Source organism: Triticum aestivum, chromosome 7B, assembly GCF_018294505.1.
Source record: "Triticum aestivum cultivar Chinese Spring chromosome 7B, IWGSC CS RefSeq v2.1, whole genome shotgun sequence".
Lineage (NCBI taxonomy): Eukaryota > Viridiplantae > Streptophyta > Magnoliopsida > Poales > Poaceae > Triticum > Triticum aestivum.
This window is the reverse complement of record NC_057813.1, coordinates 245,716,198-245,733,834: the sequence shown is the minus strand read 5'-3', so window position 1 is coordinate 245,733,834 and position 17,637 is coordinate 245,716,198. Positions and strand designations below refer to the sequence as shown.

Here is a 17,637-nt window from a genome sequence, read left to right as displayed (position 1 = left end):
TTCATGGGCTTGCGTCAAGAGGAAGATATCACACAACCCATGGAGAGGAAACATCAAGTGGTGATCGTCATCAAGATTGCCGTGTGCAAGTTTAAGTGGAGCATCACGAAGAGATCAAATGCTTGAAGCTTGCCGTCCATTTTGGTGTCAATGGACTTGTGAAGATGTATCGAAGAGTGGCTCACCCATAGTGGAGTATGGGGGAGCAATCATCTAGTCTTCATCGACCCTACGCAATCAAGAGAGGTGGTCCATCTTGAGGAGGACAAGTTCGTCATCATCTAGCTCAAGTGGACCATGTGCAAGGCAAATGTTTGCCCCTTGATAGGTTTTCTATTTTACTGGTCTCATGGTGATAGTTGGGAGACCAGGTTTTAGGATCGATTGTCGTACTATCAAGGGGGGCTCTCGATGAGTAGCTTTATCGTGTCATGAGTAGAGAGCTCAAACCATTGCATCCTTGCATCATCTTTCTTGGTACTTGTTTGGTTCTCTTTGTGAGTTTTGGAGCTTATGGTCATCTTGATGACAAGCTCGAGTTCATCGAAAACGGAGTTCACATGCATCTTCTATGATGTTTTCGATGTTGGAGGTTCTGCCGATTCTTCTCTGTTGGAGGTTTCTCTCCTCTTTTTGTTAAGCATACCTCCCATGCCTCTTCTTATTATATCCAGTCGCTGTTTTGATGCTACTCATTGTCTTGTATCCAACAAGCTTGAGTTTGCTCAATTGGGAGCTCATTTGCAAAAGTTGTGGTAGTTCTGATTTTCCTTGGAGTTTATTTGTTTTCGTGGAAGTGGCACTTGGGAGGAGTCAGCGGCAGTACCGCCAGGCCTGAGCGGCAGTACCGCTGTTCTCATCGGTAGTACCGCTCGTGGCCATCAGCGGCAGTACTGCTCCTGTTCTGCGCTGGTACCGCGTTGATTCGAGGGCGTCCCCTCTTGTGTCGGGTTGGGGGGTAGTAGGAGCGGCAGTAGGCGCGGTACTACCACTCTCGAGCGGTAGTACCACTCTACCCTCGCTACTAGCACCGCTCGGGGCCTCCTCCTCCTTGCCCCTTCTTTCCAGCCTTTGTGCAAAGCTCCAGCAGTACTACCGCTGGGCCTAGCGTAGTACCGCTGCCTAGTGCGGTAGTACCGCTCGTGCGCGGACTGAGCACATAACGGTTGGATTCAGGAGCTCCTATAAAAGGGGGTCTTCTTCCCCATTCAATCTTATCTCTTGAGCTCGTGTTCTTCCCCCATTGTTGACCTTCTTCGAGCTTGCTATCTCTCAATCCCTCCATGGATTCTTGCTAATTTTGGGGGGAAAAGAGAGAGGAGATCTAGATCCACATTTTCACCAATCACTTTCTCCTCTTTGTGAGGGGAACCCCTTGGATCTAGATCTTGGAGTTCTTGGTGTTCTCCTTCTTGTTCTTCCTCTCATTTTCCTCCCTAGCATTAGTTGCTTCGGTGGGATTTGGGAGAGAAGGACTTGGGCACTTCGTGTGCCCTTGCCATTGCATTTGGTGCATCGGTTTGAGTTCTCCATGGTGATACGTGGAAGTTACAAGTTGAGAAGCTTATTACTCTTGGGTGCTTGGTACCCTTGAGCTTGTTCCTCTTGGGTGCTTGGGCGCCCTAGACGTTTGGTGGTGTTCGGAGCTCAATCACTGTGGTGTAAAACTCCGGGCAAGCGTCGGGGTCTCCAATTAGGTTGTGGAGATCGCCCCGAGCAATTTGACGGGTACCGGTGACCGCCCCCAAGGGTTGCCAAAGTGTACGGGTTTGGTGACCGCCCCCAAGGGTTGCCATTTGTACGGGTTCGGTGACCGCCCTCAAGGGTCCCTTAGTGGAATCACGGCATCTTGCATTGTGCGAGGGCGTGAGGAGATTACGGTGGCCCTAGTGGCTTCTTGGGGAGCATTGTGCCTCCACACCGCTCCAAACGAAGATTAGCATCCGCAAGGGTGTGAACTTCGGGATACATAGTCGTCTCTGTGTGCCTCGGTTATCTCTTAACCGAGCCTTTACTTTGTGATAGCCTTATTGTTTCTTGTCATATATCTTGCCATCACTTAGTTGTTTATCTTGCTTAGTTTAAGTTGTTGGTGCACATAGGTGAGCCTAGTTGTTGTAGGTTTTGTGCTTGACAAATTAACCGCTAGGTTTATTCCGCATTTGTTCAAGCCTAAACCGTAATTATTTTAAAGCGCCTATTCACCCCCCTCTAAGCGATATCCACGATCTTTCACCAGTTGACGAATTCAGAGTTGTCGGGCTCGGATCCGCTACCCACCAGCGCGAAGAAGGGCGAAGAGGAGCTTGGGGGGGGGGGGTAGAGTGGAGCTAACTGGAAGTGGAGTGAAGTGGACTGGCTAGGGCTTGGTTCGGGATGCGGACATCAATGCATATTTGTGGGGGTCGGGGTGGGTTAGTGTGGGTTGGATCCGACACGGCAGACGCGTCCGGGCGTCCTCATATCTACGCCACACATGGACTATGTATGGGAGGTGTCGGACATCCTGGACTATAAGGCCGGGCTGGGTATGTATGTGTTCGATTGGGCGGCATTTTGTGATCGGGCAGTGACCGGTCACCGGCTTTGAGGGGTTCGGTTGGGAGAATATCTGGTGCTACTGAAGCTCATGTGCTACCGTGATACAGGCTTTTGGGATTCTCAGGCTAGTCGGCATCTGGGAGCTGTTGGATCTGCTGGACCTATGCGTAATTTTTGAACTCCTAGAAAGCTTTTCTTTTACAAATATTGGAGTTACGGGGAGCTGTCGATATGAGAATCTGACGACCCAGGAGCCCATATCACGGTAGCGCCCGAGTCTCGGTAGCACTTGATATTTTCCAGGATTTGTTAGAGCATCTCCAACGGGCGCGAGGTAGCGCGGCGCACTAAAAAAATTTTGCAGCATCGAAATGGCGTTTTTGCGCGCCAGAGCGACAAAGAGGTTTTCAAGATGCACAAAAACACGACACCCAATGCGGCGGCCCCATCCGCAACAGCCCCTGCGCAAAATCCGACACCCAAAATTTGCAGCCCGCACGCACACCCATGCGCTAAAGTTTTGCTGCGTGGCGAACCAACCTATGATTGGATGGTTAGAGGGACTGTGGTATCCCCAGCCCATCAGGGTTCAAGTCCTGGTGCTCGCATTTATTCCTAGATTTATTTCAGAATTTCCGGCGATACACATTCAGTGGGAGAAGACGTCCCCGTCGATGACGAGGTGCCTACGGTGACTTCATAAATTTCAAGATGATATGCCGACTCAGTCTTTCGAAGGTGCTCATAGGGATAGGCTGTGCGTGTATGCGTTCATAAGAGTGAGGGTATGCATGTGTATATGAGCGCTTGCGGCTGTACAGTATTAAAAAAAGTTTTGGTACGCGCTACTATATTTTATAGCGTTTGCTGGAGCCCTGTTTTTTTTTTTGTTTCCGGTGCACTTATATGTGTGTGGGCTCCAGCGTGGACCTCGACAGAGTCCTACACTTGCGAGCTTCCCCATCCTTGCGGTGCCGCTCCCAGTCCCCGCCTCTTCCAAGAAAATCCCACGGAGTACCCTAAAAAAAAATCCCACGGAAAAGTTTCCCCTCTTCCACCAAGCTTCCAGGTAATAATGTGCAACGCATCTCGCATTTCTGTTCAGATTAGGGTTCAATTTCTCACGTCTTTAGCGCAGGTTCCTCTCCTCTCCACCGAGTTCGAGCAGCCGCGGCAGCAGTAGCCATGTGGCGTTCGCGCGGCGGCGGCAACCAGGACATCGGCGCTAGGTCATACACGAAGCGGAGGGCATGCCGTTGCTGGCTTACAACGGGGGCTTCGTCGTGGTCTTAGTTCCTGCTGAACGTCTATGGCGGCATGCTCGCCTACATCATCGACCTTCCACCACTCTAGTAGCAGTAGCAGTATCAAGTGTACTGTCGACGCGTTTGATCCTTCTAGAGCCTCTGGGAGTGAAACATGGAGTTGTCGGTGAGTCTGGTGTGCCCCAAGTTTACTGTCTGATTTAAGTATGCTGAATGTTCTTGTTCTTGTTACATACACAAATTCCCTAAAAACAATCCTGTCATTAGATCGCTGAGTTCCATCCAAACTGGGCAATGGTGGAAGCCAAATATCACAATTCGTTAAGCATTTGATATGCTGCATTACCATTGCCATTTGCATTGCAAGATGATATGCCTGCCACTCAGAATAAACCTTTTGATACGCTTTTACACATTCTACTCACATGTACATTTTGCAATTTGATCTGTTCATCAACATGGCTATAACAACAATCCTGTAAGGCTGCACTAGTAGTACATATACAAATTCTCACACAAATCATGTGGTTATTTACACACTTCATCTTGCAGCAGCAAAGTCCTTGTGGTCTTGTGCTTATTTATGATTGGGTGTTTCTCTTCACTTACCTTTATACAATTATAAGTGATGTACCAATTAGTGTATTTGCAGTTCGTAGTTCAGTCTGTCCATGCTACCTCCGCTGGAACTTGAGGTGCTTGATGAAGATGAAGAAGAGGAAGGCGAACAGGGCGATGATGGCCAGGTGCAGGCATGTGACAAGGTTGAAGTAGCGGTTCTCGAGGCCAAGGTAGCCCTCGAGGAACTCACGCACCGTCTGGTCCGGTTGCCCCGGCACACGGATCAGCTCTGTCCGGTCGCCCAGCTGTGAGAACATGAGCCCGTACACTGTCCATGCCGCTGGGTTAGCCCAGTACACCCACCTCCACCATATCGGGATCAGCTGCATCCACATTGCCACATTGTTGTTGTTCATTAGGTTAGGCATGCACACCTATCCTCTTTTTAAATTATTATTGATTGTTATCTTTCAGGAAAAGTCCAAATCTGGATTAAATATGCAACATATGGTTGGTTTATATAGGAATTAAATGATGCCCAATGTGCCTATATTCTCTCTAGTTAGCGTTCTCATTAAAGTGAAAAGGTTAGGGGGTTAATTGACAGAGTGAGACTAGTACCTCTCTTCCAATGATGAAGCCGGAGAAGACGTTCCAAAAGATGAAGATAAGGAAGGACAATCCGGCAGCTATCTCAAGGTTAGGTGTTAGTGCGACTGTCATCATCCCGTAGAGTGTGTAGTACATGAAGCTTAGCACCATGTAAAGAACAAACCAAAAGAACTTGACGGCTGTCATCTCGAACCCAATCATTGGGTATACGATTGATGCGAAGATGAGCACTTGGACAAGCATGTAAGGCAATTCAATTGCCATCTGCAAACAGAAATCCAGCATCGGAGTTTAGAAAACATATGCCAATCATTTTAGGTCCAGATTATTTGTTTTACTTTTGAAGAGAATGATAAAGTAGTATTACCTGAGCTATGGCGTAGGCCAAGGTACAGTACATGCCTGCTGCCTTTTCTCGGTAAAGAACAACTCTCTCCATTGCCACAACTGGCTGTAAGATGCTGCAATTCATGAAGCCCAGAAACAGTGCTGATCCATATACAACCCCTAGTATGTTGAATACATCTTGCTCCCGTTTTCTGTTGCATAGGAATACAAAGTTATGAGCTAACTGAGGCATGATAAGCTTGCATGAAAGAAAATTATCTCGCTTGTCGTCATCCTGCTTACATGGTTGAGCCAATTTTCCAGAATACAATTCCAAACATAATTGATACAGCAAACGTGTTTAGGAACCGAACAACATTGTGTTCTGAGTTTTTCCAGTATGCACATCTTTGTTTCCACAAGCAAGCCATGCACTGCGCCCTAAAGTTCTGCCAATATCCTGGGGGAAAATGTAGATCCACGGTGTTTGGCGCTGGTTGCCCCAGCTCTTCAATTAGAAGCATGTTCTCCCTGCAGAAACAAGGTACATATTCATTTTGTTTTATCTTTTCCCCTATTGCTCAAACCAGTTTAACAGTACAATTTCTGTAGCTTTATGATTATCTGGCTTACCTGTACAGGGAGGAGCTCCGGTAAATTTCTGCATAGTCCACTCCAATCACATATTCTGTTATGTGTGAACTTATATCCAACACCCATGCTGCTGGGTTTTGTCCCTCTTTTATTCTAGGAACACCAGGTATAGCCTGTGACAAAGCAATTTTAGTATTTTCGTCTCCATCTTGTGTATAGATGTTGAATATCAGACAATCTTACCTCGAAATACTTGATCATGTTGCTAGATAGCGGACCTAATGAACCACTGTATATGATCTGACCACCTCTTTTCATAAGCAAAAGCTGCATTTAGTCAAATTGAACTCAAGTTTAGAAAGGTAGTTCTGTAGTACTTATACATAATCATATAAAAGGCTAATTGATTATCATTAGTAATTATTTGTGAGCTATTAACAGAAGGGAACCCAGGGTGTAAGGGCTAATTGTATTTGATGCTTTATTTATGAAAAAATTATGCTGGTTTGCTTTTGTGTAATGAGTAGTTCAATACTCTTTTCGGTCTCTTGGTCTTGACACCACATGACCATGCTTTTCTTTTGATATATTTAAAATTTATATTTAATCATACCTCATCAAAAGATTCAAATATCCCAATGCTTGGTTGATGAATTGTGCAGACTACAGTTCGTCCAGTGTCTACTGTCTTTCTTACTGTTCTCATCACAATTGCTGCAGCACGGGCATCCAAGCCAGTGGTTGGCTCGTCCATGAATATAATGGAAGGACTAGCTACCAGCTCCACTGCTATTGTTAGCCTTTTTCGCTGCTCAGCTGACAGGCCAGTTGCTCCTGCTATTCCCACCATGGCATTCTTCAGTCCAGTCAATTCAACTAGGTCCATTACTTCATCTATAAACATCTGAAACGTGCTTGTAGGAAAATCTTGTTAGATCTATTGTTATATATTAGCTTCAAAGATGATAAAGATTGCAAAAGGTCAATGCTTATACATCTCTTTGGCGAGAGTTAACGTTCGAAGGAAGTCGAAGCCATGCCGAGAACTGTAGTGACTCATGCACAGTGAGGTTAGGGGAGTGAATGTCACTCTGTTCACAGTAGCCCGAGATCCTTGAGAATGTGTCCTGCTTCTTTGGGTATCCTGCTATCCTAATAGTACCTTCAATATATCCTCCAGTTTTTCTTCCAGCCAAAACGTCGAGCAATGTTGTCTTTCCAGCACCAGTGATCCCCATCAGAGCTGTTAACACCCCTGGCCTGAAAACACCACTGACATCTTGCAGCAGTTGAAGCTTTTTCTCTGTTACTCCATACTTCATCATTTCCTGGTGGAAGATATGCATACGTTTGGTCAAACGTGACTGGAAATGAAATGGATGCAAGTATTCAGTAAGGCACTATGTGCTCAAGATGTTACCTTAGGCATGTCAACAAAATAGTTGATATGATCAAATACAAGGGAAAGAGGCTGAAACGGGAGGGCAACTTGACCAGTTGATGCATTGCGAGTTCCAACTTTCTGTTTCTTGCACTCCGTTTTTGTCTTCGTGGAATCGATATTAACTTGATGCTTGTGTGGAGCTACAAATTATGAACAAATGTGATGGATTTTGTTTGCATTTATGTTTCAATACTTATGAGGATTTTGATAGCTTTGGTATACATACAGTTCATGAACTCTAGTGCAAATATAGTGAGGATGTTGAGGACCAGCGAGAATCCAAATAAAATGCCGACACAAATCCAGTACCAATGCCACTCTGTGAGCAACCCCCTGATCTTGAGGATAGCTTCACCAACTGTTTTAGCATTTGCATAGTAAAATTCCTGTCAGCATGAAAAAATCATCATCAGGTCATAACTAATTGCACGGGTTATGTACATTGGATCAAGAATGTTAGTTGAAACAATTGCTTACACTAGCCCATCTTTCATCAAGGAACTCATTTAGGGCAACAGCATTCTGTGCATAGGTGAATGGGGATGTCCAGTATCCCCACTGCAACCATGGTTGGAGGTTATCTGTTTCAATGTACAAAACTGGTAAGCATCTTCGTTGCATACATCTTACGGTATTCTGAGCTAAAACATCTAACCTTTTGATATGACAAAGCCTCCAAATATGTAGATTGCTATGAGAGCTGCGGTGCCTAGCATGTTGGCCATTACTTGCGTCCTTCCTATTGCCGCTAAGAAACGATAGAGGCCCATTGACATTTGATGCATGGCAAAAAGTACCAAAAACTGCTGGATGAATCTGCAAGAAGCAAGGTAACTCTTTCTGTTATTCCAGCTTATTCAAGTATTTTGCTCATTAGATATTGAATTGACTAGGAGGGGTACCTGAGAAAGGAAGGTGCGTAGCCAATCACATAGTAGGTTAAGCTGGTCCACAGACCTGTCTCTAGAAGTGACATTGGGAGGCTGATAAGGAATACCGAAGAAAGAAGTGCCCATCCTGGCAATGCTAGTAACTCTCTTTGCTTGTAGAAAGTGGGGAGTCGCTTTATTGTCATTCCAATTTCAGTCATGCCATTGAAGTTTACTATCACAACAGCCATAAAGAGTGATCCCATGTACTTATTGGCATCGAGTACAGTTTTATGGTTCATATTTGTTCGAAGGAAAACCGTTGAGATCACCAAAGCCATAACAGTTATCTGTACAGTCTTAAATATATGAAGTGGGGAGTTTCTTTTAAGAAGCAATACTTCCCTTGAAAAGCATGCCTTGAAAATATTCCATCTAGAGATCCTGCGAGTTGCACTTGTTATAATCTCCTTTCTCTTTCCTGTATTGTTTGTCCTGCAGAGATCGTCTTTCGCAGGTCGTGGGAGATAGGATGAACGAAAAGATTCTGCAAATTTTTCGATTGACCGGTATTGATACTTATTTTCATCACCAATCCAGTATTGCTTTTGATCCATCTTCGAGGTCACCTGGTCAAATGAAGAAAAGTTGCTGTCAGTTACTTGCATTATTATGCACGAACAAGTACATATAACATAATAGTGAATTTTGTGGATGGAATTGCAACTCATGTACTGCATGCTATATTGTTACTTTCTGATATTTATGCACTGGCTGCCCTCAAGTTAGCAATATAGATTTATTCAGTAGTTCCCTCTTATTAGAGTTTATAATCTAATACCTCTTGAAGGAAATCAGCTACATTCTTCCTGCTGGGGCATTTGAATCCCATAATTTCAAAGAAACCAGTAGCATTTTCTCGAGGACCATGATATACAATTTGCCCCTCGCATAAAAGGATTATGTCGTCAAATAACTCCAACGTCTCAGGAGGTGGTTGAAGCAAGGAAATAACCACAGTGAGATCCATCAGATGAGCCATTTGTTGGAGAAACTTTACAATCTCGTATGTGGTGGAGCTATCTAGACCTGTTGATATGTCATCCATAAAGAAGCATCTTGCTAGACCAACTAGCATCTCTCCTGCATTAGTGAATTCATCTTAAAAATATAGCAACAATGACACATTGATAAAAGAAAACCAATGTTGATTACATCGTCAATATTTATAGTTGTTAACTTTGGTACTGGCACCATCTTCTGTATAACTGGCATATTTGTAAGCAGAATAGGCTATGGAAAATATATATTATAAATGCAGCACATGGCAGTGTGGGTACCTTCCAGCAATCTACTTAATTTCTAGTTACATCTGACATATTCGTAAGCAGAATAGGCTATGGAAAATATATATTATAAATGCAGCACATTGCAGTGTGGGTACCTTCCAGCAATCTACGTAATTTCTAGTTACATCTGACCTATGTTTTTAAGGCGGTAAGGCGATCTAAGGCGCTGGGGGGGCGCCTTATCGCCTAGGCAACGCCTAAGCGCCTAAGGCGGGCATATTTGTAAGGCGCTGGCGGGGCGCCTTATCGCCTAAGCGTCCAAGGCGGGACGCCTTAAAAACAGAGCATCTGACATATTCAGAGTTGCCCTTATTCAGTAGAATAAATATCATCCTCAAATTATTTTTTCTTGAGAACAATACAGAGTTCTGCAGGAAGAGAGCATTCTATAATATCGTGACCGACTCACTACAAAAGTACACGTATACTGTTTTCATAGTCCATTTAATCGAACATGTCAAGAAATTATGGTGTCATTTTGACATTTTGTTACTTTACAATCTTTTCATTGTGGGTTTAACTAGGATCTTTGTTTCATCAAGCAATACTGTACAAAATATAAGTTGTTGAGGTGATAATTTTTTTTATTGTGCCAAGGACTATAACATAAACCCATATTTTTATTATGAAATAATGTCGCATTAGAAAAATGCACTCTATAAAGTGGGAACAGAGGGTGATAAGAGGAACAAGATACATAGTAAACACTATAGAATCCTTACCAATCGTGGCTCTCTTTTTTTGTCCTCCTGATATGCCTCTTCTCATCTCATCCCCCACTAGGGTATCTGCACACTCGGACAAACCAAGTATCTGCATTTACACAAAGTCTGTGATTATGTTATGAAGACAAATGTATAAATTGAAAAGTTACGAATTTACCTTGATAATATAGTTTGTTGTAAGGTTGCTTCCTTCTCCGAAGGTGGTAGCCTGCAGAAAACAGATTTAAGCAATTGGGGAACTGGATTCCAGTTTTACCAAAATTGGCGGAAAATAAAATTAGTAACCTTAATAAAAGAGTCAAGATCTTGGTCCACTTTGTTGATGACACCCTTTTTCCTTCTTATTGCTTCTCCCAGCATCTCTAAGGCGACCATTTCAAACAGGAATTTTGCATTAGTATTTATGTCATGCAAAGTTAAAAAAAAACCCTTGAAAGGAGTGCTTCTTAATTTTCAGTGTCTGGGTTTGGTTATAAATTAGCTCATTCATATACACGGGAACTAAAGCTATATCCCCATACCCAAGAGGGTGTCTCACCAAATTCATTATTGGTTCCCAACATCTTGGAAGAGAAATCAATCGTCTCTCTGACGGTCATCTCAGCATGATGAAGATCATACTGGCTAATGTAGGCATGCAGGTATTGAGGTGTTGAGGAATTCACTTCTTCTCCATTGTACATGACCTTTCCTTTGAGCTATTAAGAGATGTGATATCAAGAAAAAAACAATGCTGGTTAATCAATGATTATCTTGTTAGTAAGTGGTTTCGGTGGCAAGTAGATAACTCAGTCTACCTTCAAAGAAGAATCCAACTTTCCTGCCAATGCTTTTAAAAAAGTAGTTTTCCCAGAACCAGGTGCTCCTAGAAGAAGTGTCATCCTGATTATGTAACGGGATCGCAAAAATTCAGCATGGTAGGTGAGTAATAAATTAATGAACGATGAACTGCTGATATGGAGTGTTACATGTTTTTCAGTGGAACACTTATTCTGAGATAAACAGTATCAACCATTATCGATTTAGTAAAAAGTAGAGCTGCTTACCGTGATGGACGAATTGTCCCGCTTGCTCCATTTATAATTTTGATAGGTTTTTTCCTTGTGGTACACATGTGTGAAGATGTTGCCAATTCCTGCACAACAAACAATTTTAGAACTATGATTTCGAATGTGACTTGCCCACCAGTATCCATATTAAATGAAACTTCTGGATTTAAACATACATATGTGATACTATAGAGATGTTAAACTGCATGAAAACATGCACTGTCGTTTTGAATGCAGGGGCTGGAGATGTGCTTTGATGTCCATTTATTGTTAGATTGTTTTGGTCAATTTATACTAGGTTGATGTACACAATCTCAACTTGCTAGCCCCAGAACTATTGCTGCACTCTCTTTACTTTCTCTCGTCTATTGTCAGGCATACCTGGTCGTTTTCCTTTCTATGGGTGTTATGACTTGCAAAGTAATCTATCTGCTTGTCGTTTGGCGTTACACTTTCCAACCTTCTGTGCAGGTAATCGTGGATTACTTTGGCTGTGTTAGGGGCGTTCTCAGGCTCTACTGTGTAGGAGATGCTGGCGCGTGCTGTCCATCTCATGAGAAATCAACTAGCAAGGTTATCAGATGCTGTCAAAACGAACCTTGGCTAACCTGCTCGAGGTAGTGACGGAACATTCAGAGTTTCCACAAAACTGTGTAGATTACTCCCAGTGCATGATCAACATCCATGCCCCCAAGGGATACAATCCATATTTATTTATTTATTTATTATTTGAATTCGCCAACCACTAAAAATAACCGCAATTCTAATTGTGCTTAGTTGATCAATGCTGTTCTATTTTTGTATTTGTTGTCTTAAGAAAGTTTGGTTAACTAGAGAAGGCAGTAGCGTTAACTCTTCAGTCAACTGCCTCACTTAGGAGTAGTCTTTTTTATATTTAGCTGTACTGCTGTAGCAACACGGCAATTAATTTTGATGTTTTTGGCCTCACTTAAGGAGTTAGTGTCTTTTTTCTTTTCTTTCTTTGAGTGATGTGATGTGATCAGAGAGACGTATGGGACCAGCGTTTGATCTGCTTCTTCCTTTTTTCTTTCCTCGTCATGGCAAAGGAACAGGACTGTATTAAAGCCGTTGCCGTCATCCTCGTAGCTGCTGTCGTCTTCTACACCGAATGCTACCTCAGGAATGGCCACGCTACGTTCATGAAAATTGTAAAGACCCGGTACCAAAATGGAAAATTCCCCAAGCTAGACATGTGCTGTGATGGTTGTGCTGTCCAGAAGACTCTGTTTAAGGTAGGCTTAGTTGGGGCCAACCTATTTGTACCAACATTTCTTTTAGCAACTATAGTATTTGTGTAAACATATGACCATGTTTTTTTTTTCTTGATGGACATAACGCCATGTTTAGTGTATATATCAGTGTATTACAACAAACTGAACCATTACTCTGTCTTGTGATTAAGTAAGGCTTGGCTAAACCAATTTCAGTCAAAAATAAAAAAGAGACTTGGAGCAGTACTCTCCAATTTGGTCTATCCTAGTATAAACAACGGATTCCTTAAAAAAATGATGGCCTTATTGGAGAGAGAGATACTTGGATGCTGTTTCTTTCTTTGGTAGGCGGGCTTACCTATCCATCAATCGAAACTACTACGCGGACGATAGTAGCCTAGACGAACGCTGGACGATATTTGATTGAACGGTGTTGGTCAGTTTTGCTCCACGCATCAATGGCTTGATCTGCTGAATCGTCTGAAAATCGTCCAGGGTTGTCGTCTATGTAGCAACGCTCTCCATCAATTCAGCCGCGGGTCGACGAAAGAAACAGGAGTATGTCTCATTATGTCAACGGGATAGCGGGATGGGCCAGCTAAAATACTCAAGCCATGAATTCCATTTTGAGCGAGGATTTGGTGTCCCTTGTCTCTCACCGTTAGATTTCGATCCTAGCTGGTAGTTTTTTCTTATGATAAGGTGGTATGGTTCTTTCCCAGGGAAATAAAGAGGGCTAGGCTAAACATCATTTGATGTACTCCCTCTGTTTTTATTTACTCTGCATATTAGAGTTGATTGAAGTCAAACTTCGTAAAGTTTAACCAAGTATATAAAAAACAATATAAACATTTACCATAATAACTCTATATGATGTGAAAAATACATTCATTAATAAATCTAATGTTATTGATTTGTTATTGTATATGCTCATGTTTTTGTTTATAAACTTTGTCAAAGTTTATAAAACTTGACTTTGACCAAAGCTAATACGCGGACTAAATAAAAACGGAGAGAGTACTTTCATGACTTCATCCAGACGTGGGGCCCAAACAGATGGGTGTTGGTAGTTGGGACGCATGAAACATTGGCATGTGGGTGCGCACTGTGAAAATATTTGCTAGTCATTTTTGCAAATTTTCAAAATTTGGCTGAAAAGCTGAAAAATTCTAACATGCAAATTCCTTCGGTTTTTGGTGCAGAACTAGCAAATTTGCAGTTTACAGTAATATTAGAAATCTGAGAAATTTGCCGCAAAATTCTTTTTCTTTTCATCATCCTTTTCTTCCACAAAATGTGCTTTTTGAAGATCTAAGTACCGCCAGTTGGCTTGTGCGCGTTGGTCAAGTACCTGCATATTAAGAGGCTTGGCCGGCGACGTGCTACCATTGATCGTACGAGACCTGTGTACTAGCTAGACCTGCTGCGGCTACCAATGGCTATGGAAAAAAAATCTAAGGTACTGCGGCTGCCAATGCTATCCACCATGGTACTGCGGCTGCAAGCCTGCAAGTGTTCATTAGTAAGACGTTACTGACTACTTACTGGAGTAGTGAACACTGGATGAACGTTCGGTACTACTAGATGGTTTCCATAGCACCGGATGATTTCCATTCCATTTCTGCCGTTTTTCTTCACTGCCAGATGCAGATGCTGGATCTGGATGGAGGGTTTCCACATAGAAACTTATCTATTTTCTTAACTAACAAATGGCTATTTATTTTTCCCAAAAGAAAAAACCAGGTGTTTTTTTTCTCAGCGAACAAACAAACAGCTGCCACTAGCTGATCCAGGCACTGCTTGATCTCACAACCCCATGTACGTGTCTCACCAGATCTCCCTTGGCTGCAATGCATATCCCATGCATGCATCCACCATACGTGTATCCAAGCGCTTTTTTTTCTTTTGCAAATAATAACAGCACGAGGATGAGGATATTTATATGCAACGTACATACCTGGGCGGCGTTGACGGCGCAGTTGAGCAGCGTGGGCAGCGCGCGGCGGCCCACGCGCACGTCGGCCTCCACGGTGAGCTCCTCGAACCGCACCTCCACCTTGGCGGCGTCGACCCCCAGCCTGCGGGGCAGCATGCAGCTTACACTCATTAATTAATCAGTTTATTATGCTGCCGCCCGGAAGAATCTCCTAGTAGTACGTACTCCCTCCGTCCGCGAATACGTGTACTTCTAGCTTTTGTCTTAAATCAAAGTTTTAAAATTTTGACCAACTTTATAAAGAAAAGTAGCAGTATTTATGACACTAAATTAGTATCACTAGATTCTTTTGAAATGTATTTTCATAATATATCAATTTGATATTATATATGTTACTACTTATTTGTACATAGTTGGTCAAAGTTTTAAAACTTTGACTTAGGATAAAAACTAAAAGTGCACATATTCGTGGACGGAGCGAGTATTGCGCATCTCCTCTTGCATTTATTTGTGGTTTCGTCTGGGAAACTCCCAGCCCGAACTGATCGCCCGACAAAACCGGCCGATCCTGCATGCGACCCGCATGATCGAGAAGCCAGGCACACACGCACGTACAGATCGCTACCCCATCATCCATACGCACCTTTCCTTCTTCTCGCGGAGCATCTGGAGGAAGCCGCGGTTGTCCTCATGGGTGAGCGGCGGCGGCGGCCTGGCACTCACCTCCGACGCCGGCGGCGCCTGCTTGGCTTCCCAGCTGTGCTCCATCCTCCTCCTCCTCCTCCCCTCGTTCTACCTCGGCTGGCTTCGCGAGCAACGCCGGCGGTGCCTGCTAGCTAGCTTGTCCTAGACGGCGGGTGAATGGGCATACATGGACATGTAGCTTGGCTCTACCAGAACGAAACGAGATGCTAGAAGATAGTAGTAGTACAAGTACAAGAAGCAAGGGAAGATATATTTGGCGTTGCGTTTAAAGGTGTTGGTGCTACCCAATCTCGCAGTCGTATATATAGCGGAGTTCTACGGCCCAACGCCACTCCAGCCATTACTACATGCACATCCCATTTAATTTCAAGGACACCTTCTTCCCTTTTTTTTCCTTTCTTGGACACGCTCTGGTCGATTCGGTTATATCCTTAATTGTACACGTATGGCGATGTTAGTATTGGACAGCAAGTCATTTCAAATAATAGTATATGGTGCGAGAGATAAACATACGTACTTAACAGTCTGTTACTACTATACTGCCATGCATATTCAAATGGTAATTACAGATTAAGTATGCCAAAAAATACAGATCTTTTAACCTTATCTTTGGACGGTTAAGCGATAACTGCGCGCATGTGGCAATGATATTGGTGATCACGGCCATGCCGGCGCCGGTGCATGAATGCTATTCCTAGCTAAGGTTGTGCTGTACAGTAGCATGCATGTCACTGGTGTCTGGTCTGAATCTAAAATCTTCAATGCATCACCACTTCTTTCAGCAGTGTACGTAGTCCCCAAGGACAAGCTCCTCCTCGCACCACTGTGTTAAGTCTACACATAGTGAGGAGTAAATTACAGTAGTACTCACTCCGTTCAGTCTTTTTACAGATTTCAATATAGACTACATCCGAAGCAAAATGCGTGAATCTACACTCTAAAATATGTCTATATACATGTGTATGTAGTCTGTATTAAAATCACTAAAAAAACTTATATTTAGAAATCGAGGGAATATCCAAGTACCGAACATACGGCACCTCCGTATTCAGCACACGTTCAGCTCGATGACGTTCATCGAACTTTTGATCCAGTAGAGGGTCGAGGGAGAGTTCCGTCAGCACGACGGTGTAGCGACGGTGTTGGTGATGTGATCCGCGCAGGGCTTCGCCTAAGCACTACGACATTATGACCGGAGGAGTAAACTGTGGAGGGGGGCACCGCACACGGCTAAGAAACAACTGTTGTGCCTTTGGGGTGCCCCCTGCCTACGTATATAAAGGAGGGGGGAGGAGGAGGCCGGCCCAAGGGGAGCGCGAAAAGAGGGGGGAGTCCTACTAGGGCTCCGTTCCTAGTAGGATTCGGCACCCCTTTCCTTCCAACGGAGAGGGGGAAAGGGGAAAGGAGGGAGAGGGAGAAGGAAAGAGGGGGGGGGGGGGGCGCCCCCTCCCCTTGCCCAATTCATGCATATGTTATTAGTCTATTGCCCCCTCTGGCCCCTGCGTCGTCCTCCCCCAGGGCGACTCGGGCGGCGCCGCTCCTCCCGCCACAGCAGGCCCCCTCTTTCCAGCTTCCCCTCCCCTTGCCACCGGCAGACGGACTCCTCCGGGCAAAGCCCCTACGGATCCAGCGGCGGCGGGGATCTGGCGACCCGGGCTGCATGTTCTGGCGGCCGCCACGGCGCTTCTCCGCGCATGCTGTGGGTGCTCGGCGGCGGCTTGGCGAGGGTGTTGGCTGCGGAGGTGGGCGGCCTGGAGGTGCAGTGCGTGCACGGAGTGCGGGGCGGCTCGGGTCGGTCACGACGACTGCATGCTCTCCTCTGCATCGGATCTGGATGGGGGCCTGGCCCAAGGTGCGCGGTGGGCTGGTCACGGCTCCTTCAGTTTCTCGTGCGGCATGGGGTGTCAGCCGATGAAGGTTCTGCTGCCCGATGGTCTCGGGGCTACAGGCCTAGTTCCACCCAGATCTTGCTGTCTCTGGCGGCTCTGCTTGTCTGTGAATGTCAAGACGAGGTGGTGGTGGCTGTTTAGGAACGGGGTGGCGGTTCTCTCCTGAGTGCTTGGCCGAGGTGGGTTGCGGTGAGTGGTGGTGGTGGAGATGTACTGGCGGTGGGCGGTGGTGAGGATTGCCGCTCGACTGCTATTGGCTCTAGCGGTCTCTTCTAGTTGTGTCGAGGCACCTGGCCCAGGACCGCCTAGATCTTGCGTCCATGCTGGCTCGGGTCGGCCATGGCGAGCATGAGGCGATGTGGTGGTTGCTGCCCGGCGGCGTGGTGGCGGCTCACTGTCGGGAGTACGACGCATGGCAGGAGGGTGGAGGTTGGCGGATGGTGGATGTGGTGGACTGGCTGGTTTGGTCAGTGGTGTGGGAGACGATGCCGGCGAAAGTCTGTCTCTGGCTATGGTCGGAGCCAGCAGCGACGGCGTCT

At 44.9% G+C, this 17,637-nt stretch overlaps 1 protein-coding gene and 1 long non-coding RNA gene across 6 annotated transcripts; one reads left to right on the top strand and one right to left on the bottom strand.

The window, feature by feature from the left end:
- Positions 1–3,483: 3,483 nt before the first annotated feature.
- LOC123162875 (uncharacterized) lies at positions 3,484–12,839 on the top strand. Of its 5 annotated transcripts, none has more exons than XR_006481529.1 (10): positions 3,484–3,610; positions 3,680–3,972; positions 4,459–4,786; positions 5,730–5,850; positions 5,948–6,066; positions 6,621–7,946; positions 8,017–8,174; positions 8,715–8,782; positions 11,808–11,953; positions 12,410–12,839. It is a non-coding gene; the product is annotated as an uncharacterized lncRNA (long non-coding RNA). The 5 variants fall into 5 exon arrangements; XR_006481528.1 differs by having other exon boundaries at positions 4,448–4,786; positions 5,783–5,850; XR_006481525.1 differs by having other exon boundaries at positions 4,448–4,786.
- On the bottom strand, positions 4,180–15,490 carry LOC123162874 (ABC transporter G family member 45). The gene is made up of 22 exons (XM_044580626.1): positions 15,148–15,490; positions 14,526–14,646; positions 11,334–11,422; positions 11,085–11,169; positions 10,826–10,985; positions 10,573–10,649; positions 10,445–10,495; positions 10,285–10,375; positions 9,055–9,356; positions 8,247–8,842; positions 8,000–8,160; positions 7,822–7,925; positions 7,571–7,730; positions 7,321–7,484; positions 6,896–7,228; positions 6,514–6,804; positions 6,144–6,227; positions 5,940–6,073; positions 5,610–5,837; positions 5,347–5,518; positions 4,989–5,243; positions 4,180–4,750 (listed from the first exon to the last, which is right to left on the bottom strand). Exons 1-22 carry the CDS (start codon positions 15,270–15,272, stop codon positions 4,481–4,483), a joined length of 4,053 nt encoding a protein of 1,350 aa, XP_044436561.1. The 5' UTR covers positions 15,273–15,490; the 3' UTR covers positions 4,180–4,480.
- Between the last annotated feature and the right edge of the window lie 2,147 nt (positions 15,491–17,637).